Source organism: Orycteropus afer, unplaced genomic scaffold, assembly GCF_000298275.1.
Source record: "Orycteropus afer afer isolate SDZICR_OR568_19922 unplaced genomic scaffold, OryAfe1.0 scaffold00114, whole genome shotgun sequence".
NCBI classification, from domain to species: Eukaryota; Metazoa; Chordata; class Mammalia; order Tubulidentata; family Orycteropodidae; genus Orycteropus; species Orycteropus afer.
The window spans coordinates 7,888,116-7,914,455 of record NW_006921701.1 but is presented as its reverse complement, the minus strand read 5'-3'; the positions used below and the strand labels follow the sequence as shown (position 1 = coordinate 7,914,455).

The 26,340-nt window shown below is 42.6% G+C and overlaps 1 protein-coding gene across 1 annotated transcript in view; it reads right to left on the bottom strand.

The window, feature by feature from the left end:
- The window catches only part of PARP14 (poly(ADP-ribose) polymerase family member 14), a 62,808-nt gene extending 42,069 nt beyond the window's left edge, over positions 1-20,739 (bottom strand). The window contains exons 1-7 of the mRNA XM_007943927.1: positions 20,553-20,739; positions 16,094-16,227; positions 15,108-15,141; positions 10,317-10,547; positions 7,670-7,906; positions 3,354-5,584; positions 878-1,114 (exon numbers count right to left, since the gene is read on the bottom strand). Of these exons, the coding sequence (XP_007942118.1) occupies positions 878-1,114; positions 3,354-5,584; positions 7,670-7,906; positions 10,317-10,547; positions 15,108-15,141; positions 16,094-16,227; positions 20,553-20,739 (3,291 nt within the window). The remainder of the gene's footprint in view (positions 1-877; positions 1,115-3,353; positions 5,585-7,669; positions 7,907-10,316; positions 10,548-15,107; positions 15,142-16,093; positions 16,228-20,552) is intronic.
- Between the last annotated feature and the right edge of the window lie 5,601 nt (positions 20,740-26,340).

Here is a 26,340-nt window from a genome sequence, read left to right as displayed (position 1 = left end):
CTTATAACTACCAGCTTAGAAACAGGAGTTAGAACAAAAAGAACAAGCATTTAGCAACTCTGTGATGTCTGTCTACTTTGTTGGTTTTAATAGAAGTCTATAGCCAGCCAGAAGGGGAAGGAAAAAATATGAGTAGATGAGGGAAAAGGAGCTCTGGTGGCATAGTGCCTAAGGCATTTGAGTGCTAACCAGAAGGCTGGCAGTTCAAACCCACAGGCCACTCTTTGGAAGAAAGACTGAGTGATCTGCTTCCATAGTGATACTGCCTTGGAAACCCAAGGAAGGCAGTGAGAGTGAGTGAGATGAGGAAAAGGATAAGGGAAAGTGAAGGACTCTTCAAAATGATGAGAAGAGCAATGATGAGAAGAGCCAAAGCAACTGTTATTCTTACCCTAAATTCTCTTCCACTCTTCATATGCTCACTTCCCTTTCCTCACTAAAGTTTTATTTTCAATACCCTTTCCTGAGCCCCCATAATTATTGTTGTTGCTATTGTTATGTGCCGTCGAGTCGGCCCCGACTCATAGCAACCCCTCCTTGGGTTTCCGAGGCAGTATCATTATGGAAGTAGATTGCCCAACCTTCCTTCCGAGGAATGGCTGGTGGGTTTGAACCACCAGCCTTCTGGTTAGCAGTCAAGTGCCTTAGGCACTATGCTGTCAGAGCTCCCCCATAATTATTAAGAACTCTAATTTATTTATATTATTATGTAGTCCTCAGGAGAAGTCAGCTACAACTGAAAGAAATGGCCATATGGAACCTGCCAAGAATGTCACATTACTACAGAAGAGAAACCGACATAATCCAAGCTACAATACACTGGAAGGAGAGTCCAAAGGGTTACCCAATTTTCCAGAGAATTTAAAACCAGGCCCACCTTTTGTGAAGATATGCTGTTATTTCCCCACTCTGGAGGCACCACGTGAAGCACATGCTGGCAGTGTAGATTACAACCAGTGGTTCTGAGAACTGTGCCCACCTTGACTGTCACCTTTTGACTGACTTCTTTCAACTCTTCCTGGAGCATTGGCCCAGCTTTTGCTAAGAGAGCCCGAGAAAGGGGTCCTCTATTAAGCGTGAGATCCGTGGGAATGGAGTTGACAACAACATCAGTCTTAAAAACAAAACCAACAATTTGTTTCAAATTCTAACAAGAAGCATTCATCAAGAATATAGTACAGTTCTTATGGCACAATAGGGGAAGAGGAAGATTATTAGGGTTTCAGAGACTAAAACATCTGAGACTATAGCCACATGGTATTTTAATAACATGGTATGACAAATTAAGAACTGTCAAAAAACATTATATAAAATGTTATGGGACAGCTGAAAGAGTCCACAGAAGAAGTGTTGAGGGGTAGGGATGTGGAGACACTATAACCTCATACATTGCTGGGGGGAATGTAAAACAGCATAGCTGTTTTGGAAAACAATCTGGTAGTTCCTCAAGATATTAAACATAAGTTACCATATGATCCAGCTAGGTATACACTAGCTAGCACTTCCAAGAGAATTGAAAACATATGTCTACACAAAGACTTCTACAGAAATGTCTATAGCAGTATTATTCACAATAGTCAAAAGTGGAAACAGTCCAAAAGTCCATCAGCTGATGAGTGGATAAACAAAATGTGGTGGTCCATACAATGGAATATAAGTCAGCCATTAAAAATGAATATAGCACTGAAGCATGCAAAGACATGGCTGAACCTTGAAAACATGATGCTAAGTAAAAGATGCCAGACACAGAGAGGGCATGTAATACATTTCCATTTATATGGAATGACCACAATAGGCAAATTCATTGGTCAGAAATTAGATTTCTGGCTCGCTAGGCCTGGGCGTGGGCAGGAAGGGGTAAGTAGTGGGGATGTGACTACCAGAGCATCTGGAGATTCTTTTGCGGGGGATGAAAAAGTTCTAAAATTGATTGCGGTGATGGCTGCATTACTCTGTGAATATACCAACAGCCATTGAACTGTATATTTTAATGAGTATGGTATGTAAATTATACTTCAATAAAGCTTTTTATACAAAAAGAAAGATGACTGACCATGACTGTTAAAAAAAAAAAAATATCTAGCTTTTTTCAAGACACATGCTCTGTAGGAAAATGGTAAACAGAAAAAGTATTCTGGTGGAAGCAGTTTCCATTATGTCACATTTTACCACACTGTACTGGACACTGTTTGGATAGCTGCTTAGAGATACTTTCTTATAAAACAACTCAAAGCAAAGCACCTGGCAAGTGCGTGAGATCTAATTCACTTTATCTAATATCCTGTGGAACATAGCCAATTGTGTTTTCCATTTAAAACAATGACAAGTGACACTCAATGTTGATACGTTAGGACTTTGATCATGGTCTTTATATAAAACATTCAGGCCTTGATTAAAACTTCCACTGAATTGTGATTTTTGTTATTGTGCTAAGAAACTTGTTAAACAAATCTCCCTATTAAAAAGTGGAGTACAAAAGAGTGTAGTAGAAATGTGGGGGGCAAGGTGGGAATTCACCAAGCCCACATCCCAGATTCTCTGTGCCCTGAGTACTCCCCCTTGAGTGGGCAGAGGAAAGCCAGGACTAATATTCACTGGAATGGTCCAGCCAGTTATTAAAATACAGACAATTGTCTCTACTGGCTGTTATAAATAAGTACATCTCTTCACCTCACCTGTGCTCATGCCACCTAGACCTTCCTCTCTCAGAACTCCCTACAACTCCCAAATAAAGCATCATCATCTGGCATAACTAGGCTTCCAGACCCTGTTGTTCTGATTGGTCTGTGTTGAACAGATTGATAAATACATTTTTTAAAAATATATATCACCTCCTTAGCAGAACTAAAACCATCCCTTCATAATGCCCAGACCTTTCCCAGGTCCACTTTCCACAAACCCTCACTGAATGCGGATGGTCCCTCAGACTCTGAACCAACCATGCTTGGCTCAACTAGCAAGGTTTCTGTTCTCTGCCTGCCTCACACTCTAATTTTTCTATAACTGCTACCTGACAAGAAATTAACCTTAGATTTGCCACCATATGACAGCCTTAAAGTCACTGAAGAGGCATGGCGAATGGTGCAAATATAAGGTATTAGTATGATTTCACATTTACTGGTGATCCAACCTGAATATACTTGTATTTCCCAGAAATAACCAGCCAATCTTTTAGTAAATGATTTGGTGAAGTAGCTCATTTATCTAAGTGAGCCCCTGTTTCAAGCTGGGAAAGAAGGTATGGAATTCTCTCCCTGGATATCCCCACGTAATACAGTCTCAACTTTGCCCCCAGAAGAAAGCAAGGGGCCATTTGGAAGTCACAGGTGGAGTGTGCAAACAGGGACACTCACTTTCACATCTTGCACATCTCCTCTCACCAGATGGATTCTTAGGCCTTCAGGGGACGTCAGAGTGTTGCTGTTCCCCTGATGATCTTTCCTCAGGTCTGCTGCTGGTGCCCTGGGCAGGGAAGCATTATCAGGCACTGTGTCTTTAAACAGAGTTTTCACAGTTTCAGCAAAAGCCTCAACAGTCTTCTCAGATAAATCCACAAGGTAAACCTCTTTCAAGGAACGGCCATCTCTGTCATATTGGTAGTTTTCCTTGATGGCCGAAACAATGGTTGTCACACACTTGTGTAAGGGAAAGCCAAATTTTCCAGAACTAATAGCTGGGATGGCTATGGACTGGTACTTGTGTTTTTCAGCCAAACGAAGACTTTCTCCCACCACTTTCCTTAACAGGTACACACACCTTGGGGCCTCATCCATCATCCACTTGGGCCCAACTGCATGGATCACGTGGCGGTATGGCAGCTTTCCTGCTTTTGAGATGACAGCATTGCCAGCTAGGATCCTGCCCTTCTTCTTCACTATCTGGTCACAACTGGATTGGAGCTCAGGGCCAGCAGCTTTTAAAAGAGCGGCGGAAAGGCCACCAATGTGCTTGAGGTTCTCATTCGCTGCATTCACCACCACCTCTACGGGAAACTGTGTCAAGTCGCCCCGCTGGACCAGCAGCGAGATTCCAGGCGCTAAGGTTGCCCGAGCACAGCACTGCTTCCCAACTGTGTTGCCATCCTCCTCCTTTTTTTCATCTTCCTGTAGCTCAATGAAACAACCAAACTGCCGCCTGGCCTCACTTTTATAATACCGCTCTTTGTCCCGGAAGAAGTGGTTGGCTCCTGGTTTATCAATGCAAATGCTTTTAATACAGATTGAGTCCTGGATTTGCTTGATGGTCTTCAGTCCCTCCAGGACTTCGGTTTTGGGGCCAATTAGTAAAATGCCTTTTTCTTTGTTCTCAGGATTGAAAATTGCTCGCACATTTCCATTCTTTATCTTTGACCAGATAAACTTTTCTGCCCTTAAATATGGAACAAGTACGGAAGGCTTTAGTTCAATCATTCTTTCTATTTTTGTGTGTTTTTCTACAAAGTCAAAAAGCAAGCCATAGGTTTCATTTACTTTGCTCACACAGCCCGCAATAACGACCTCAGCTGTGGTATTTAAAGTTAACTCACTGATGATCACAGTTTTTGAGGAGGAATTGTGTTTCTTATGCAGATTGCAAATGTGCCTTTTCCATCTCTTATCATTAAGAACTTGGCTGTCCTCCACTTCAATGCGTTTATAACTCAAGGCACTGACCATTTGCTTCTCAGCTTCTCGTAGAACTTCAGGCGAACAGCTGGTTAGGAGCACAGCTGTACCTTCTAGCTCATAAACGGCAAGGATCTTCTTTGCTATAAAAAGAGACTTAGAGAATTCTTTACAGTCTACTTGCTGCAGAAATTGGAAAACCTCAGGGGGAAACTGAATGCTTTTCTGAACCATGGTGTGTAGCTTTTCCTGAATTTCACACTTCCCTTTATACACATCAGCACGGAGTCCTTTAAGGCACATGTGTCCAGTACCTGCATAGTAAGAAATTTCTAACTCTTGGCATAGATCCTCCAGTAAGCCACTATGGCACAAAAGAGAGTATCTTTCTGGAGAAATAGCCACTTTTTCCTCCAGGCTTTGCTCTTCCCTTTTAATTTTTTGGATAGTACTTTCTATTAATTTCTTGATTTGTGGCTCAATGCTTTGTACATCCTCTGATTTCCCCACAAAGGTTACTGATTCTTCAAGTGGCTCATACTCAGTCAATACCCTGTCATCTTCTAAATCATTTTTTATGTTGTCCCACACTATTGGGTCCACATGAAGTGTGATAACTTGATATTTAGATATGATGACAGAGAATGCTGTGGAAACTTCTTCAGTCCAAGTATAGACTTTTTGTCTTCCTCGATTGACTAAGGTGGCTGCAGGCCTGATAGTGACACTACCGCTGACTTGGGACCATGTTAGCTCACAATGATAATGTCCCATTTCATCATTTATCTCATCAATCAGGTGATTCTTTCTCTGTAAGAATTTCCATACAGGAAGAGCCAATGACAATTCCAATGGTGCTGGGAGCTTGATCAGAGGCTTCTCTTTGCCATACAAGGCTGTGCCCAAAGAAGGATAGTATGGGAACACAGAAAGCGGCATGTTATTGAAGACAAGTTTCTTGGTCATGATGGTGTCTAACACTTAAAAGGAAAGAAAGGAAAAAATTAATCTCAACATAATATGTTTTAAATCAATAAAAGCATTCCTATTCTGGGGGGGGGGAATGCTATGTTTATAGAACTTTGATTTTACAATTTATTAAAAAATAACACCACTCTCAGAGTGCTCAATTGATATGTATTGATAGTCCACCAGAAACAAACCCAACAACTTATGACTATTGAGTCAGATTCCGACTCACAGTGACCCCACAGAACAAAGGAACTGCCCCATAGTTTCCAAGGCTATAAATCTTTACAGAAGCAGAATGCAGCATCTCTCTCCAGAGGAATAGCTGGTGGGTTTAAACCACTGACTTTTGGATTAACAGCTGAGCACTTAACCACTGTGACACCAGGGCTCCTCATACTGAGTAGGAATCCCTTATTAAATGGAATAATTACTTCTAAGCTAAGACTGTTCTATGGAGAAATTCTGTTCAGTGCTCCAGAGATACTTACTCAGTAAGTCCGGAGTTGATGTCTGGGAATCTGCACTCCCTCCTGCACTTTTACTAGGAAAACCCTGCTCTGTGTGTGTGTCCTCTTTTCACACCTCTAAACAACTCTTCATTTTGTTTTAGTGTTATGCAGGGGTCCAAGAAGGAAGGGTTAAGAACAATGAACTCCAGGGATAACTTGGACTGAAACACAACTCTTCTTGGAAAGATGTTGAGAATAATTTCTCTTGTGTGTGCTTGGTTCCTGGAGCTGGAACCATGCATAATAAAATGAACCATGGACTTCAGAGGTCCAAACACACAGCTTCAACTTCTCAACATGGCCCATAGGGTTCTGAAGCCTGGGGTAGTAACAGTGACCACTAGCACATGCTGAACATTCACCATGTGCCTTGGCACTGTACAGGTATTTTTTCGTTTAATCTTCACAATAGTCCTCTAAGGTAAGTAGTCATACAAGGCCCATGTTAGAAATGAGAGGTTTGGGTGGGTTAAAGGAACTTGCCTGAGATCATGAAACTAGAAAGTAGCAAAGCCAGGACTTGAACTCAGTTCTATCTGACCTGAGAACCATCACACATACTACCTTAATGTGCCTTAAGATCTCCATCCTGTTTCCTTGTCTATAAAGAGAGAGTAATATTATCTAACCATGAAAATTATGAGGATTCAGTGAGATATGGTGGTAGAAAGCATAGCAAAAGATCTCTCATGAAATAGGTGTTCAATAAGAGTTCCTTCCTTAAAAAATAAATGATACTGTGAATTTGAACATATAATTTAATGGTAATTTAAGTACATTATCTATTCCTCTCAAGTGACAGATATAAAATGCAATATTACTAAATAAATTGTTTTTAATCAAGAGCCCTGTAGAGATTGCCTCATTATTGGTGGCCCATTGTAAGTGGTAATTATCCTACAAGAAAAAGTGATGCTTTAGGTGAAGAGATTGGGGGAAAGTGGAAATATTAAGAGCATGGATTATAAAACCAGACTACCTAGATTCAAATCTTGGCTCTGTTATATACTAACTGTGTAACCTTAGGCAAGACAGTTAACCATTCGATGCCTCATTTGTAGAATAAACAAACCAAACCAAAGTCACTGCCATCAAGTTGATTAGACTCATAGTGATGCCTCCTTAGGTTTCCAAGGTGGTATCTCTACAGAAGTAGATTGCCCAGTCTTCCTTCTGGAGGAAGGCTGGTGGTTCAAACTCACCAGCCACTCCTTGGAAGGAAGATTGGGCAATCTACTTCCATAGAGATACCGCCTCAGAAACCCAAGGAAGGGTTGCTATGAGTCAAATAGATTCGACAGCAGTGAGGTTTTTTTTTTTTTTTAATTATATAGACTTCTCAATCCAGCACAGGTAGAGAATCTCATGAAGGAATCTCCTTACATTTTCCAAGATCTTGATGTTGCCGTCTTCATAAGTTAGAATCACTGGACTTGTTAAGCATTGTACCCCAGATATATAAGATTGTTAATTAGATTTCTAATGAAATATGTGAATGAATAAATAAAATGCATCAGAATTCAATTGGCAACTGCTAATCACACCAGGTATGATTTATCAAATCAAGCCAATAGATAGTATTACCTTTTCTGTCAGAAAATTCAATCAGAGCTGAACTCTCTTTATCAAAGTATTTAACACTGTCAACTCTTCCCCCTCCTTTATGGTGACTTTCAAAGAAAAGTTTTAAGTAATATTCTTCAACACCAGGTGGTAGGTTTTCAACCCTGATGACTTTTGTCACTTCCAGAAGTCTTGCAGAAAGCTGAAGTAGTTTAGCTGAATGATATTTGGCACAATCATCAATGAATTTTATGACATCTACAAACAAAAAAATTAGAAAATTATGGTAATGATTTGTATTATATAGAAGAAAGTGTCTGAATATTAACTAAGATAAAAGGGGACAAGCTAAGCACTCCATTTTTAGTTTTAAGATTTGGATTTCTATATGAGAACTTACACATCTAAACAATGATGCACATGTTATACGAATATCTTACCTGGTTACTGCCATTGAGCTTGCGCTCCTGTCTACAGTAATAGCCCTCCCCAACCCACCTAGACACTGCTACCTGAGGGCCCTCTCAACAGCGCAAATCTCATCATTTCATTTCACTCCTTTCTCAAGTCCTTTGATGGCTCCCCATTATCTGGAGGTATGAGTTCACACTCCATAGCCAGGCCTTTGCTATTCGGCTCCAAAGGAATTTTCAACAATCATCTCTGGTTATTCCTTGCCATTCATTTTATTTTCCATGTTGTCACAAAAAACTAGTCATGATTTCTGAAAACTCCGATTCTTTTTTGCCTTTATAGACACAACTTTCTATGCCTAGAATGCCCTTCTCCAGTATCTTATCCTGGTCCTGTTCATCCTTCAGGATTCAAGCCAAGTGTCTCTTTCAAATTAAAAAATATTGACAAGGGACCCATGATGTGCTGGGTACTATGTTATGCTCTGGAGATACAGAGATAGTATGACAAGTCCTTCCCCTCAGAAAGTTACCATCTGTGAAGGAGGACATCTTGAAAGCAAACAAACGAGGTGGGAAAATTGATACTGGGAATCAGAGAAGGATTCCCAGAGTAAATGGTCTCTATTCTGGTTGTGAAAGATGAAAAGGGGTTACCCCATAGATAAGGAGGGGGCAGACATTTCAAGCAGAGGGACACATAAACATAAAAGACATTGTGAACTTGATCAACTGGTATTGCTGGAGTGTAAACTTCATAGGAGGAAGCAGGTTCGTCAAGGCCCTAAGTTAACTTGTTTGGTCCTTCTTCCTCTCATTTTCATCATCACCTCTTGTACTTCCATTTCATTTGCAAATGGGTTTCCCTCCCTGCCCTCAGGCTGTGAGTTCCTCAAAGGCAGGAACCGTGACTTACTCATCTCTGTACCCACAGCACTTAGACCAGAAACTGGTACATGGAGATGCTCAAGATTGTTGATCAGTTAACGAAAGCAAGTCCATGTAGTTTTACCTTAGAAGGAATAATCATAAATTTGAAATAATAATGGCTCCCTTTATTGAGTCTTATCATGTATAGGGACTATATTAAGTGCTTTTTAAACATCTCATTTAATCCTCACAGAAATTGTATTAGGTAGTTATTAATAGCCCCATTTCACAGATGAAGAAACTAAGGAACAGAGAGTAGTAACTTGGCCAACCTCATGTCACTATTTAAATGGCAGAGCTAGAACTCTGACTCCAAGGCCTGTGCTCTTAATTAACCACTCTGTTGCCATGGCTATGGAAGAGTGATGGGTTGGAATTGGGAAATTTCTTTATTACAAGTGGAGGTGATACTTCCCCACCTCAGATTGTCCACCGACTCCCTCCAGTGACCTAAAAGAGCAGTCATTTTTTACACTGCATGCACTTGTTGCTGCATGTGAGAATGCTCTCAAAGGTACTAAGGAAATATATGACAAAAGGAATAAGAACACAAGCTGTAGAGTGAGGCTGCCTGAGTTTAAATTCTCATTTTTCCATTTATTAGCATCTCTGAGCCTTTGTCTCCTCAACTGTAAAGCGGGGATAAGGTTATTGTCATAACGTTATTGAAAGGAACTAATGATTTAATACATATAATAAGCTTGACATAGTACTTGATTTATAGTAAGTATTACATGAGTGTTTACTATTACTTTTACCTTCCAGTAGTCCATTTTGGTAACAGTGATCAATATTTCTTTTTCCCAATGAGATAACACAAGTGTAAATGCTGATTCTACAACTTGGAATTACTTTAATAACCTTAGATTTTAGATTTCTTTTTGGGTATAGTAACATACACACTTAAAGAATTCATACAATAAAGTTCTATCATGTAGTAAGTGTACCAGAATCTGGTTTCAAAACAAATTTCCTTCTCTTTCAAAATAACAAAAAGCATCTATGTTAACTTATGAGCTACTAGAAGAAGTGAAACTTTCAGGGATGTTCCATTAGTTGGGTATCTCAAATCCCAACCCATTTGCTGTTGATTCGACTTGGGCTCACAATGACACTACAAGACAGAGTAGAACTGCCCCATAAGGTTTCCAAAGCTGAAATCTTTATAGAAGCAAACTTGCCTCAGCTTTCTCCCCCAGAGTGGCTGGTGGGGTCAAACCACTGCTGACCTTTCTGCTACCAGCACAGCATTTAACCACTGCGCCACTAGGGCTCCTTCCCAAGTTCCTAAGAAGATTGCCCAATGAAGTGTTACTCGCTCTTACCTATTTGTCTTTTAAAGGTAACTACAGCAACATTAAATTCTCGTATTAATTCCACTTGAAAGTCATCATTGTTTGCTGACAGGCCACTTATGTTCTCCACTAACAATGTTAACATAATGTCAGTCACATTTTCCTTGAGATTTTCAAGTGCAACCAAAGATGAAATATTTTCACATTCTTTGGGGATAGTTTCTATTTTTTCAGCTTTTGTATCCAGTTCTTCTGGCACATCTGAGTCTAAGAGGAAAAAAGAGGACAAGATATTATATTACTTACCATGGTATTGAGCTCGAAAGGAAGGTTGGGCAATCTACGTCCATAGTGATACTGCCTCAGAAACCCAAGAAGGGGTTGCTATGAATGGGGTCCAACTCGACAGCACATAACAACAACAACAACCATGGTATTGTAAGACACTGCCCTTATCTTTCACTATTGTCCTATATCGATGTCTTCACTAGCTCAAATAAAAGCAGATCTTAGAAAGCTTTCTGCTTTATGTAATCAAAAATAAAATGCAGCATTGAAATGCTCTTTATTATTAGGTTAAATTCTGTTACAACCTTTCTGCCTTGTCTCCCTGACAAACCTGCCTTAACCTTCAGAGCACTTGGTACTTATTTCTAACATAGTACTATATTATAGTTATTAAACTGAGTGTTAAAAATCAAGGTTCATGTTAATACACCCTTGTATTGCTGGGACATGGTACATAGTTGAGGTCCAATAAATGGCTGCTGAATTGGAGATTTGCTGTTTGGTCTATTGAAGGAAAGCAAGAATATTTGATGATGCCCAAATATGGACATCACCTAATATATGACACTCCTGAGAAGCAGTAAGCTTCCATCACTAAAAGGAAAAAAGAATATTTGCAGTGACTGACTATGGAATATACATAGAAGATAAAATGTACTAAAGATCTGTATTTACATATCAAGTTCACTGAATGCCAATTGCCCCAGCTGACATATTTTCCATGTCTATGCTTGTCCATCACCATACTTATTTGATCTGTATGCCGAGCAAATAATCCAAGGGACTGGACTATATGAACAAGAACGACTGGAGGATTGAAGAGAGACTCATTAACAATCTGCGATATGCAGATGACACAACCTTGCTTGCTGAAAATGAAGATGTGAAGCACTCACGGATGAAGATCAGAGACTACAGCCTTCAGTATGAATTATACCTCAACATAAAGAAAACAAAAATCCTCACAACTGGACCAATAAGCTGCATCACAATAAATGGAGGAAAGATTGAAGTGGTCAAGGATTTCATTGTACTTGGATCAACTATCAGTGCACATGGAAGTGGTGGTCAAGAAATCAGACAATGTATGGCATTGGGCAAATCTGCAGCAAAAGACCTCTTAAAGTGTTAAAAGAGTGAAGAAGTCACTTTGAAGACTAAAGTGCACCTGACCCAAGCCATGGTCTTTTCAGTCACATCATATGCATGTGAAAGCTGGACAATGAATAAGGAAGACTGAAGAAGAAATGATTTATTTGAATCGTGGTGTTGGAAAAGAATATTGTATGTACATGGACTGCCAGAAAAATGAAAATGTCTTGGAAGAAGTACAGCCAGAATGCTCCTAGGAAGGGAGAATGACCAGACTTTGTCTCTCATACTTTGATGATGTTATCAGGAGGGACTAGCACTGGAGAAGGATATTATGCTTGGTAGAGCAGAGGGTCAGCTTAAAAGGGGAACCCTCAATGAGATGAAATGACATAGAGGCTACAACAATAGGCTCAGGCATAGCAACAGCTGTGAGGATGGCTCAGGACCAGGCAGTGTTTGGTTCTATTGTACATGGGGTCACTGTGAGTCAGAGCTGACTCAATGGCACCTACCAGAAACAACATGGTTGTCCACTGAAGCATGTGCTTATACTTGGCCTTCAGACACTCTATGAGCAATTACTCAATTGGAGCCCTTGTTATGTTCAAGATATTGGGTATTTAGAGAAGAATGAATATAAAAACCACCAGATAAGGAACTTACCAACTTTCTACTGGAGGTGTACCAAAAAACTGAGAAAGGGAACTGACATTTGCAAATGTTTCTGGTAGAGGAAAATGCTGTGTTCACCAAATTCTTTTTGTTTCCTTCCTAGGCAACATTTCTCAGACTTCTACAGTTCAATTCCTACAGTACAGTTCACATGGTTAATTGAATATCTGTGAAAGGGATGAACTCTACTTCCAGGCCTGGCCAATACTAATAATCTCCTGTTTATGAATCCCCAATCTCCCCTGCAGTGACCTTGGAAGCCACAAACTAAAGATAATGGTGTCAGAAAATGGAAAGAGCCTGAGTTCCTGAGTGTCTGTGTGAGCAGACTACACTTCCTCCACTAGGCGTCAGCTGCTGACCATGTTGAACAGTGATATGAAAGAGAAATAAACCTTTATTGTGTTAGGTTACTGATCTTGGGGGTGGCTTGTTATAGCAGTTATATCATCCTGACAAATACTTATTATTTGCTGCATATGACACTACACACTTATGCCAAACAAAAAATACATTAAATGAGAACATTTACAGATTAAATGAGACCATAAAGTACATTAAATGAGTCATGTATGAGGGCTGGCTGTGAGGCTAAATGAGTTTAACCCCTGACTCTGCCATTCTTTAGCCATGTGATGTCAATCAGGCAAGTCTCTTGACTATAAAACAAGGGTATTGGATTAAGTGCACTGTAAGAGTCTTTCCAGCAATATACTTTTATAGCCCTATCACTATAGCAACTTTATCGCAAGAGAAGGTTGGTTAATTGCCAAGAAAAGAGCATAAACAGTCAAACTAGGAGTCCAAGAAAGAGATAGATTGAGCTGGTTTGGAAAGGCTTCAGAAAAGAGGAGAAAGCTGAGCAGATCTGGAAGGATGGTTAGAATTTACATAAAGAGAAGGAAGTGGAGCGAACAGAAGCAAAGGTAAAGTGCTAGGAAAACATCAGACTCTTAGGAAATGTCAATTTGACCATTGTGCCTCAAAAGGACTTATGTGCACAGATGTAAGAAACAAGACCAGAAAAACAGGTTAAATCCAGAATGTGGTCTGGGCTTTATCTTACAGGTGGTGAGGAGGGTGAGTCATGGAGGGTTTCTGGGAAAGGATAACAGGCTATTTAGCAACAGCGCCAAGGGCTGGTCAGATTTAAGGAGAAGGATCTCAGACACAGAAAGCAAGCAGGGAGCTCTCACCACACTAGATTTAAGATGTTCTAGGGAGGGTGTAGAGTGAGGAAGGGATGGATGAGGACTATTTAAATAAATTAATTGATAGATCTCTGTGACCAACAGATTTGAAAGCTTACAGGAAAGATTAGTTGTGTATTTTAGGAGAAATAAGGAAGCCAGAAGAGGGTGCCGGTTGGGGAGGAAGCTGACTTGCTGGCTCTAACATATTTTCCAACAGGAAGTTCAGACAAAATGTTTTTAACTTAGAAGGGTGTCCAGTCTAGGAGACATAAATTTAGAAATACCAGAATGTGCCAACCACAGGTGACCAATACATCTCTGTTCTTGTCCTTCTCTCTTTCTCCAGGTTCCTCCTATTAATAGCTTCTACCTTTCAGGCCCAGGCCAGCTAAGCTTGGCCTGGAACAAGACACTGGCTCAGTGCTCATATCCCCTGATGTTGGTTGTGATTTAATTGACTTTTCCTTCCGCTGTCAACTCCTACAGATTTCTCAGTCTTTAACTTCTGCTTAGGGTTTCAGGCATGTCAAGTGTCTTATGCAAGGTGCCAGATTCTCTGTTTTTCTCATCCCTTGGATATAAAACCTATTAGGTAACCACCCTGTACCCTCATGTTGCTCAGTTCTGAAAACTATCTATCTCATACCAAATAATTTTAAGAATCTTAGCCTTCATTTTCCATATGCACCTATCCAGTAGTTTGGCCAAGTGAAAAATGTGCCATTTTCAAAGAAAATCAAGTTACAAAAAACTAAACATATTCTCAAGACCCTCAATTTTAGCATATACTATTGACACATTTTCGGAATTCTTTTCCCCTAAGATTTAAATGTATGTATCACTTGTTGTTCAGCTCTTTCAACATAGCTCATCAATTTTGCCCTTTTTAACAGCATGCTTAGTCATAAAAACTAGTCATTTCTTTAGGTAATGTCAGATGGCACACAGACCAACCCTCAGACACTAGGTAAGTGGCAGAGTCCCTACAAGAGCTGCTAGGTTGGAGGCTGTTTCCTACAGCCGATGGATGAGGGTGTAGAGTGAGGAAGTACTCTGGTACTCCAGAGGGCTGCACCTGTATCCTGCCTCCGGCACTAGGAAAGCTTTGGTCCACAGAGGAGTCATACCTGCCATTTGTGGCTCCAGAGGACAGCCAGCATCCTGCAATTTTGGTGCTCAGAAATCAGTGCTAACTGACTTAGCCTCACCCAGAACTCCCTGACATGTCACGTCCTTGCTTCTTCATGTCCAGCCAGGCACAGGTGGGCTCTAAAGGTCATTCATCAACACCTACCAGGCACCTATTTGTCATGCCTGCAATTGTCCTCTACGCGTTCCCACAGAGAGCTGCTCTCACACTCCTGACCTGAGCTCCTAAGACCTCAAGGGGTTCCCCCAGAGTCCTCCCTCTGCACTGATGGCTCAGAGTATGTAGATGACACTACCCCAAATGTCTCCATGCAAACCCTGCCTGTGGAGCTTTCAGAAAGGGTGGAGTGGCTGCCACAATTGCCTTCTTTAATAAAAGAAAAACTGCTTAGGGAATGTCACAGTCATCTAACTGAGACTTTACCTGCTTCTCTGGCATCTTCTTTGGTCTTGGATCCCTAAAAGCCAAACAATATAAGGAAGCATTAATAAATTTCTAATAACTTATTTATATTAAGACAATGTCCTTGGGAGCAACAAGGAGATGTAGAGCAAACAGAAACTATGAAAAGCTATTGATGCTATGAGACTATGAAAACTATGATGCTGTTGAATGCGCCTGAGGCTGCATGTAGTGGCACATCCACTGGTCACAAAAACCGTTGGTAAAAATAAGACACATCTAACAGATACCCCAACTAACACCAATGAAACCTAAATCAGTTTAGCTCATGGTTTTTCCCTATTGAACATTTACTGAATGGGTACTACATAACAAGCATAGGAGCTCTGGTGGTGTAGTGCCTAAGGCATTTGACTGCTAACCAGAGGGCTGGCGGTTCAAACCCAACAGTCACTGCTCAGAAGGAAGGTTGGGCAATCTATTTCCATAGTGATACTACCAAGGCAGGGTTGTTATGAGTCAGATCTGAATCGACGGCAGTGAGTTTGGTGTTTTTGGTCTGGTGCTATGTGTTCTATAGAGGTTATCTCATTTAATCCTCACAACAAGCCAATGAGATAGACATAAATAGTATCTCATTTTACAACTGAGGGAACCCATAATACCTGTAGTAGGGATCACTGTCCCCTCAAAATGATGTAAGAACATAGTAAGTATAGCAAGCTGCTAGTGACTAAGCACCCAGAAAAACCAGAGCCAACATTTGACATCCCGAATCACCATTATTATAATCTTTAAATCTTGACTTTTAAAAAAGCATATAAAATCAAACAAAAAGTGCCCCTTCCTCAGTCTTCCACACTTGTCCCACTCCCTCCACACTCATACTTCTTCACTCATTCCAGTTGTATTCTTCTCAGTGGACTGTATTTCCCTCATTGTGACTCCCACCCCACACACCTTGGGAGAACATCCTGCTTCCCTTTTAATCACTCAAGTTTACTTACCTCCATTGGAATTTGCCTCCCAGAGACATCAGAAGTTTCATCTGGAGATGTGGGCAACTGCACAGTTAACTTGAACGTTCCTTTTTCTGGCCATACTAGCTCATGGTTTTTTCTCTCCAGAACTTTCTGCCGAACTGAAATGTCCAACATCAACAACAAAACCAAAAAATTCAAGGGACAAGCAATCTTTACTCACAAGATTATTCAATGATTTCCATAGGCCTCATCACCATCAATCAATAACTTGGCCAGTTACCCAAAAAATGCTCTACACAGTGAAAAGAGATGAAGTTAACAAGCTGACATGGATTTGAATTCCATATCTCAATATATTTTGCAACCCTGAGCATGTCCCTTGCTGCCTAAGCCTCACTCTTCTTATCTATTAATAAAGTCAGTGAAGACTACCCTGTAGGAGTGTTATGTGGATTAAACTGAAGAACTAGTACAGTACCTGACACTTAGTAGACACTCAGAAAGGTAATGAGTTTTACTCTACAGTGACATAATTTGACCGCTAACCAGAAGGTTGGCAGTTAAAACCCACCAGCCACTCTGCAGAAGGAAGATGGGGCAATCTACTTCCATAAAGATTTACCACCTCAGAAAACCAATGGGGGTCACTGTGAGTCAGAACTGACTCAAGGGCAGTGTGTTTGGTTTGATTTGGAGTGAAATAATTAAAGAATCCTATATAGAGAGCCAGTGAAGATCAAGTGCTGGGGCCCACCATAGCGAAAGCAGTGTTTTAGGAAGGTGACTTGGATGGCCATGAACAGCATGGATTGGTGGTAGAAAGACTAGGGCCAGGTTCCCAGTCAGGAAGCTGTTTAAATAAAAACAGCCTGTGTTGATAAGGGCCTCATAACCACAAGGATCATAGTACAAGGGGTAGAAAAGAAGGGATAGGAGATGTTTTATGAAAGAATTGGCACATCAGACAGCTGGGCTATAGCGGGGGAAAAAAAAAAAGGACAGCAGACCGAAGAGTCCAAAGACCTCAGTTCAAATGTTAACTCTGACACTAACTAGCCCAGTGACCATGAGGAAGTACCTTAACTTCTCGAGTCAGTTTCAAGAGAAACTCATTTACCCGAGAATAATAATGTCCAAAGAGCAGTGTCTCTGACTGTACTTGGTAACACCCTGAAGAGCTATGCAACTGTTAGTTAAAATTGTAAGGAGAGGCCAGAGAGAAAAAAAGGAAAAGCAGTGTATCTCAGATGATGAAGTGCAAGACATGAGTGAATGGAAAGGAGCAGGCGTGGTCAGCATAGTCAGATGTCACAAAGATGTCAAGGAGGGGATACCCTCTGAGAGCGCCCAGTACTGTTCATGTGTATAACTCTGGCCTGAGTGTTGGGTTACTCTGTTGGTTTGTAACATGGTTGGCTTGATGAGGCTAAGGATATGGGCCCGAATCTTTTGTAAAGAAAGGCATGAGAGCTTTCCCATACCAATTATCCATGATGAGGTGGGGAAGTGGGGTCTTGTTTGGATATCGACTCAAAACAGGCCTCAGACTCAAGCTAAGAAGGAATTCCAAACTCTACATTCATTCTTTATGAGGATGGTAGATGTTTTACCATGGGCTCCTGAGTGCAGTAGCTATAGGGGGGACTAAGGACTGATGGGACCCACAAAGCCCAAAGGAAAGCAAAATTTTCTAAGCCAAGTTACCAAGAGTGAGGGAGCTTAGTGTTGCATTCCTTTCATTATTCCCTAAAACCCAACAGTTGCAGTCAGCTCTGACTCATGGCAAGCCCATGTGTATCAGAACAGGGTTTTCAGTGGCTGGTTTTTCAGAAGTAGATCTCCAGACCCTAGACGTCACTCAAGTCTTGCCAGGCTGTTCTCAGATTGTGTGCAAAAACTCTTTTCAGGGAAGTAGGTGGTAGCTCCCACCACCAGTAAATGATCCCTGATGAGAAGGTGAATCTTGGATAATGAAGCTGAAACTCTGATATTCAGCCACTCTTACCCATGTGGATGGACAGTCTCTCTCCTACACCAAGCTCAGATTTTGTTAAAATTGCATTTGATTTTATTATGGAAGAAAATGAGTTCCCTTATTCCAAGGAGACTGACACATTACTCTGGACCCAAATTATGACCAGAAAAAAGATAAAATGAACACATCTGAAACAGGGTATTAAAATGTTATAAATCAATTTATACTCAACTTTTCAGAAATCCAGTGAACAATATAAAAATGAGCTATAGTTTCCTGTTGCTTCCTGTCTGATACACACTAATCTATACAGAGAAGTGCTCTTCATCTCATTCTTATTATGTGAATATCACTGTGATCCATGAATAAAGTTGTGTTCCACTATGGGCCTGCATCCATTAAGACCATTCCTGGGAGCAGGGGGAGAAGGGTGCCCTCTGCAGGGGAGACAACTACAGACAAACACATTTCCTAGGTATTCAAGGACTAGTCATTGTGTCCATTAGTAAATTCTTGACAATATGCCAAGGAAGTGATTCCTCAAGTAGAAAACTGAAACTGAATAGGGACTTTCCATGCCCTAAGAAGTTTAACTTTAAAAGGTTTTAAGTTTTAGTAAGTTTTGAGTCATCTTATTTGGGAGGGCTAAACAAGAGGGGCCACTGGAACTGCTTAAGGGTAGAAAAAGAGGGTGGTGGATTGAGACCTGTGAAGGAAGAAAGCCTGGCTGGAAGACCGCAAAATCATCTCTGCCTTGGGGAGCTAGAATATATTTTATCATCACAAATTTATATTTTATGCTGTTTGTAGTTTCTATACTTATTTCCTTTCGTGTTCATCTGGGTTTGTCAATAAACAACAGGGATTATCAGACGTTGGAGTGCACCTCGGTCACCTGGGTTGCTGGTTAAACCAGATTCCAACTCAACCCACACTCATTTTATCTGAATCTCTACAACACAGCTGGGAACATGCACATTTAACCTGCTGTCCAGGTTATTTGGATGCAGGAGATCTGTGTCCCCAGTTTAAGGACTATTCCTGAGGACAATGGGGTACTAAAGAAGGAAGAAACCCACTGCCGTCCCGTTGGATCCGACTCATAGCTACCCCTCCTTGGGTTTCCAAGGCAGTATCACTACGGAAGTAGATTGCCCAACCTTCTTTCTGAGGAGTGGCTGGTGGGTTTGAACCACCAGCCTTCTGGTTAGCAAATGCCTTAGGCACTATGCCACCAGAGCTCCCAAAGAAGGAAGAGGTGTCCCTAAAGGCCAAGTCCATGGTGATGCTGCAGTTGGGATCAAAGCAGGAAAACCCTTTGGAAAAGTGAAATCGTGTGTGTGTGTGTGTGTGTGTGTGTGTGTGTGTGTGTGAAGGGAGACTTACCACAGCTGCCCCTGTGAGCACTCCCTGGTGAAATTAGTCATTGCAAAAATTGGTATTTTGCTTTCACAAGGACATCTGAGCCAAGCAAGTCTCCTGTCACCATACCCCCTCCTTCCTTCAAACTTATCTCTGTGCCCTCTCATCTTTCTGTTCCATTTGTCCCTCTTTGGATTCCTTCCTGGGGCATTCCCATTGCTCTCAAGGCCATGTAAGCCTCCTGCCCTCTCCTCTGGCCCAGATGAGTCTCCAAATCCAGGCACAGGGAGGCAGGATGAGGGGTTGTCCACATCCTGCAGAACACAGCCTGTCTGTGAAATCTGGGTACAGCCCTCACGCTCTAGGGGCAGCTGATCACTTGCCACCCAGTATGGTTGGTGTTCGTAGCAAGTAGATAACTGGTGAGCTCTTGTCCTACGCCCTCCTGAATGGCAGAGGGAAGGCATAGAAAACTCAGTCCTTGAACTGTTGGTGAGCAGGAAATGTTTTCCCTAAAAGCTCAATAGTCCCAACCCACGATCAACTCAGAAAGTCATCTCTGAGGTAGTGCTGGGGTCAGCCTGACAAGGAGGGAAGAGGCACCCTCGACAGATACTGTATGTTCAGCACTGCTGCCGTCCTCCTCCAATATAAAGGCTGCGGCAAAGCCTCTACGTTTACACCCAATGTGCCCCTGCCCCTCTCCCAAGTGGCCTCGAAAGCACTAGAATCTCCATAACTCAAGCAGAATCCTCATAACCAGAAAAGGCGTAAAACAGAGATAGAAGAAAAACGCAGAGCGTCCTCAGAGTGTCTCTGAGTGTTTGCCATGCCCAGGCGGTGCCCACCGAGATCTGGTGGTCGGCCTCCCGGAGTCTCTGGGCCTTTGTTTTTTACTAGCGGGACAAGCTCGAGAGCGTGGCTCTGGCGCCACCTCTGGGCCGAGCCGGGAAGGCGGGAAGCCTCGCGCAGAGGGAACTCCCTGGGTCCCCATGCCCTCCTCTAAAGCTGTTGTCCCCGAGGGACGGATTCTCCCGCCGCGTACCCCTCTCCCCCCAAGTTTCCCTGGGGGAAGAGCTCTGCTGCCCCTCAGCACCCACCCCTCGACCCCGCCGGGCAATCTGAATGCTGATAAGCGCCTCTCACCGTCCTCCTGAAAGAAGAGGGCCAGGAAGGTGGGCGGGCTCCCGGGCTCCGAGCGGACCACACACTCCCCACCTCCCGATCTCTTCGGGCTCTGGAAGTACACCTGCAACTTGTTACGCAGATTCTTCGGGGGATCGAGGCCCCAGGACCCCTTGACCAGCAGCGGGAAGGAGTCCTGCGCAGCCATCCTCAGCTCCGCTCGTCGGAGCCGGACTGCCGGTTCCACGCCCGCTCTGGTCGGTTCACTTTGCTTCTTTCACTTTCGTTTCCCGGAAAACGAATCATTTTCGTGGCCTTAGGTTGTGTTTTTGGCTGTAAACAGCCGCCCGCAGATTGAACTAGTCACCTCAGTTCCCCACGCCTATCTCAATCCCACAGCAGTGGGCCTGGCCATCGCCCCTCCAGGCCTGGAGCCTCCCTGCACCTGTGCAAAGCAGGCCTGCTCAGACCACTTCCAGCCACTCACCCAAGACGCAGTTGAAATGGAGAGATTTCAGGCCACCAGACCTTGTGCAAATGCAAAGGCAGTTTCGTTTTTGCTGCAGGCCGACATCTTACAAGGAATAAAATGAAAATGTCACCCAAGCTACAACCCTTTGGAATGTTCACTGCCCATTTCTGGATTTCTTTCAATAATCAATCTAATTTTCACAATTTTACTTTGCTTTCCGTTATTTTTGGGCTTTGTTCCCTGATCCCATAGTGCTATAGGTCTAGAAATCATGGAGGATGAAGTACATTCACCAGTTATTTGTGGAATATTTACTAGAAGTCAAGCACTCAAGATGGATTCAACAAACAGACATAATCACTGCTGTCACAGAGCTCACTGCTGCTGTGTGGGACAAAGTTATGACAGTGGACCAAGTGCTCTTGGAAGGAATATACAGGTGTTCTTGGAGCAAATTGGGGGGGGGGGGTGCTGAGGTATGGGGGCTGAGGAAAGACTTATGTGGACATTATATGTAACTGGACATCTAAGAATGATCAGGAAACAACATTTAGAGGGTTAAGAACTAGGGAGTTACATAATGTTACGCACTTGTGGCAGAAACACTCTTGCTGCATGTGGAGGTGAGAGCAGGAACAGTGAGCGGGGGCTACTATAGTGTCCCAAGTGAGTGACTAAGGACCAGGGTGCTAACAGAAGGATCAAGAAGGGGTCAGATTCTAAATCAACATTGAAGTAGGTGGGCAGTGAGAGAAGGAGAAGCTCATGGATGACTCCATAGTCATACATACTTGGAGAATAATAGTAGAATTTACAGAGATCAAGGAATGACTAGAGAAGTGGGAGAGAAGCCAGGAATGTGTGTATCCTTGACACAGGATAAGAGAGCATTTCAAGTCAGAAGAAGAGTTTACCATTCAAATCCTACCAATATATCAGGTAAGAGAAACTGTCTGTTGGACTGTTGGTGGGTCCCTGGATAGTCCAAATGATTAATCAATAGACTGCTAACCCAGTGGACTGAACTCACCCAGAGGTGCATTAGATGAAAGGCCTGGTGATCTGAAAGGTCACAGCTTTGAACACCCTATAGAGCAGTTCTCCTCTACACATGGGGTTGTCATGAGTCGGAATAAACTGGAAGGCAGCTGGCAATAACACTGGACTGTTGCTGACCTGGCCATCAGTGTTTCCTGGTGAGGAGGGAATAAGAGGGAGGTGGCAGTGGGCTGAAGACTGAATGAGAGGCAAGGAAACGGAGGCAGCAAATATCATCAACTCTTTCAGGAAATGTGACTGTGAAGCTGAAGAAGAAGACAGCCAGTACCATATAGGGTTATAAAATCAGAGAGCTGTTGTTTTTGGTGACATATTTATATACACACACACACTCACTTTTTATTGTGATTTGGGTGGAAGTTTGCAGACCAAATTGGTTTTCTGTTCAGCAATTCATATACCTTGTGTTTTGTGACATTGATTCCAGTCTCCACAGTGTAACAGCCCTCTTCCTTAAAATATATTTTAAAAATTGAAGTCTTCAGCATGTTTAAATATTGATAGAACAGAGTGAAGGGAAAGTTGAAGATACAGGTTGTAGGAGAAAGTGGGAGGAGATTCTAGAGCCAATACTCATAGGAACACGATGCTTCTGCTGTATCAGGAGCAAGATGGGAGAAGGGGAATAGAAGCAGGCAATTTGAATGCTGATGGGAAATTGTGGGAGTTACACCTGATACCTTCTGTTTTCTCACTGAAGGAGGTGGTAAGGTCTCTAAGACTCTGCCAAAATAAGAATCTTTATTCCTCCTGTGGGGGGGGGGTGGTTAATAACCCACTGCATTGAGTCAATTCCAATTCATACCCACCATATAGGACATAGAACTTCCCCCTAAGGATTTCCAAAGCTGTAATCTTTACAGAAGCAAACTGCCTCATCTTTCTCCCATGGAGTGGGTAGGGGTTCGAATTGCTGACCTTTTGGTTAGCAATCAAATGCTTTCACCACTGTGCCACCAAAGCTCCTATATTGCCTCTTAATCACAATGAAACCGATGTTTCTGGGTGAAGAGATTCAGAGATGGGTCAAAGTGAGTTTACTGTTGTGGTTGTTTTTGCACTGAGTCAGCTCTGAGTCACATCCCGGATGTTGTAACAGAATGAAAGGTTGCCCGGTCCTGCACCATCTTTATAACTGTTGGTATATTTGAGCCCAGTGTGGTGACGATTGTGTCAGTCTATCTCATTGAGCATTTCTCCTGTTTTCATGAACCCTGTACTTTACCAAACACGATGTCTTTTCCCAGCAACTGGCTTTTCCTAATGACATGTCCAAAGTAAGCAAAAGGATGTTTCGCCATCCTTAAACCAAAAACCAATCTCACTGCCATCGAGTTGGATCTGACTCATAGCGACGCTTCCTTGGGTTTCCAAGGTGCTATCACTACAGAAGTAGATTGCCTAATCTTCCTTCTGAGGAGTAGCTGGTAAGTCTGAACTGCTAGCCTTCTAGTTAGCAGTCAAATACCTTAGGTTCTATGCCACCAGAGCTCCTTTTGCCATCCTTACTGGACTTTTATTCTTGATCTATAAGAATGCTAAACAGTATACAGATATTTTATCCTGCTTCCAGCTTTCTACATGCAGGTGGCGCTCGCCACCTGGTCCAAACCACCCTGGTCCCCATTATGGGGAAGTGAAGCAGGGAGAACTCAGAAGGGACAATCACAGTCTTCAGCCAAGCAGTGGTGACTATTTCCCTCCAGAACATTTTCTCCTTTTCACCCTATGAGACCACTAAAATCAGCATCCCCTTCTCCCCAGGGTTTGGAGGTCCAGAGCTGAGCAAACAATTTCTCTTTTCCCTCAGACTATCATTTAACAAAGAATAAAATGACAGTGAAACTGAAACTATTTATAATGCACATTTTTAGCTGGTCCTACTTGGATTTCTTTCAAGGATTCATTTAATTACCAGTAATGTGCTTTGTCACCCAAATGCTGCTCATCATTCCTGGGTATTCTGGGAAGGAGGACCAACAGGGGTCAGGATAGCAGGTCTTGAAAGCCAAACAAAGAAAGTTCTAGAAGAAGCAAATAAATGATCATAGCCTCTGTAGTATTTTGTCTTCTATCTAAAATTCTTTTGACTCTATTTACTTGTTGAATCCCTCCCCTCTGATCCCCTCCTCCATTCCCTACATGCTTATCCTCTCTTAATTCTCAATCCTCTGTGATTTGTCTGCCTCCTATAACTGATTTCTTCCCGGGAAGCAGGTGTCCTCTCAGCCTGGGAAGCAATGGCTTTCCAACAAAGAAGCCACTTCCTGCATCTGGGAGCAGCCATGTTCACCATCGCTACTCTTTAGTCTTCTTTCACCTCATAGCCCCAGTTAACATAGTACAACCCATTTCTGCATTTGGAAGCTGACCTTCTCTTTCCCTACTTCATCTAAATTCTCCCTTCAGACTTCTCTACAAACTTCTATAACCTAGCATCAGGATCCCTATTGAAGTGTACATTAGGGACAGGGTTGCTTTCCCATCTAAACTTATGCCCACAATATGACCTCACTCTGCTCATAGAACTCTGTCTGGGCCTGGTCCCCTGAAAAAGGATGTGGCTCCCTTTGCATGGGGCTTCAAAAAAAGGAAGTCAGGAAGACCATTCTTTCTGTTACCACTGAGCTACAAGCCAAGGAAGAGACACTAAGAAGAGTTCAGCCCTCAAAGGGAATCACCATATGGTGGGCACAACCCAGATTGTAGCCTGACTCCCTATGCTCAGGTCATTTTCAGAAGCTTCATCTTCTTCAAACATCCACAGGCAAAGTTTCCAATACCCCTTCTCTCTGCCAGTATGGTAATCCCTAATGGTACACTTTCCCAAATAAGAGTTAAGGTTATGTGTCAACTTGGATGGGCCTGGTTTTGAGTGGCTGGGCAGCTGGATGTAGTTATTCCCCATGATGAGTCTGGTAATTACCTTCATGGTGGAATCTACTGTGAGCAGCTGAATATCTGCCTTAGGGATGTGATCTGCTTCCAGTATATAAGAAGATGCTTTGAGAAAGGTCTCTGAGCTTCTTGGCACATTTAGATCCTGTGTTTGGTTGAGTCATCAGTGAGTGGCCTGCCATGTTGTCTGCTGATCTTGGGACTGTTTCTGCACTTGAACTAGTGGACTGCTGTGTTGCTTGGTAATCTTGGGACTGTGCCATTTTATTTTTCAACCTTGGGTTTGTCAGACTCAGCAGCCAGCAGCTGCCTGAGTTAAGAGACACTGCCAGCTCCAGTGGGCCAGCAGCATGAGGCAGAGCTGAAGCCCAAGGTTGAGGGGCCTTCACCCAGCCTCTAGAGCTGACACTTTGAACTCAGGCTTCTAGCCTTCAAAACTGTAAGAGAATAAATCCCTGTTCATTGAAGCCATCCATTTGTGGTGTGTCTATTATAGTAGCACTCAAAAAAAAAAAAAAAGAAAGAAAGAAAAAACAACCTTGAGTCAAATCCAACTCATAGCGACCCCACCTTGGGTTTCTGAGGTGGTATCTCTACAGAAGTAGATTGCCCAATCTTCCTTCTGAGGAGTGCCTGGTGGGTTTGAACCTCCAGCCTTCTGGTTAGCAGTCAAATGACTTAGGCACTACACCACCAGAGCTCCCTATAGCAGCACTAGAGAACCAAAACAGTTGGTCTCACTAATACTACAATTGGGTGTGGGGTAGAGAAGGCTTCTGTAGAAGAATCCACAGTAGACTTGACCTTTCCTAGTTTGTGTGAAATGAAAACTAAAGCAGAGTTAAGATTGTCCCTAGTCATCCAGAGAATAGTCACTGAATTAGACACACATGCACATGTCTCACTCGGAAGGAAGGTTGGGCAATCCTACTTCCATAGTGATACTGCCTCAGAAACCCAAGGAGGGGTCGCTATGAGTCAGGGCCGACTTGACAGCAAATAACAACAACAACAACAAGCACATGTCTCAAGACAAACATTAATTGTCAGAGAGGGTTGTTCTGGTTACCTAGTGTCGCTCTGACAAGCATATACCACAGGTGGGATGGCCTTGTCAAACAGGAGTTTATTCTCTTACAGTTCGGGAGGCTAGAAGTCCGAGTTCAAAGTGCCAGGCTCTAGGGGCTATGTGAAAGCCCCTTGACCTTGGTCTTCAGGTCTGCCTCTTGCTCCCAGCCCACTGAAGCTAGAGGCTTCTCTTCACTCAGGCAGCTACTGGCTGCTGATGCTAATAAGCCCAAGGTCGACAAATAAAATGGCATAGTCCCAATGTTACCAAGTCACACAGCAGGCCATTAATTCAAGTCCATTGAAAGTCCC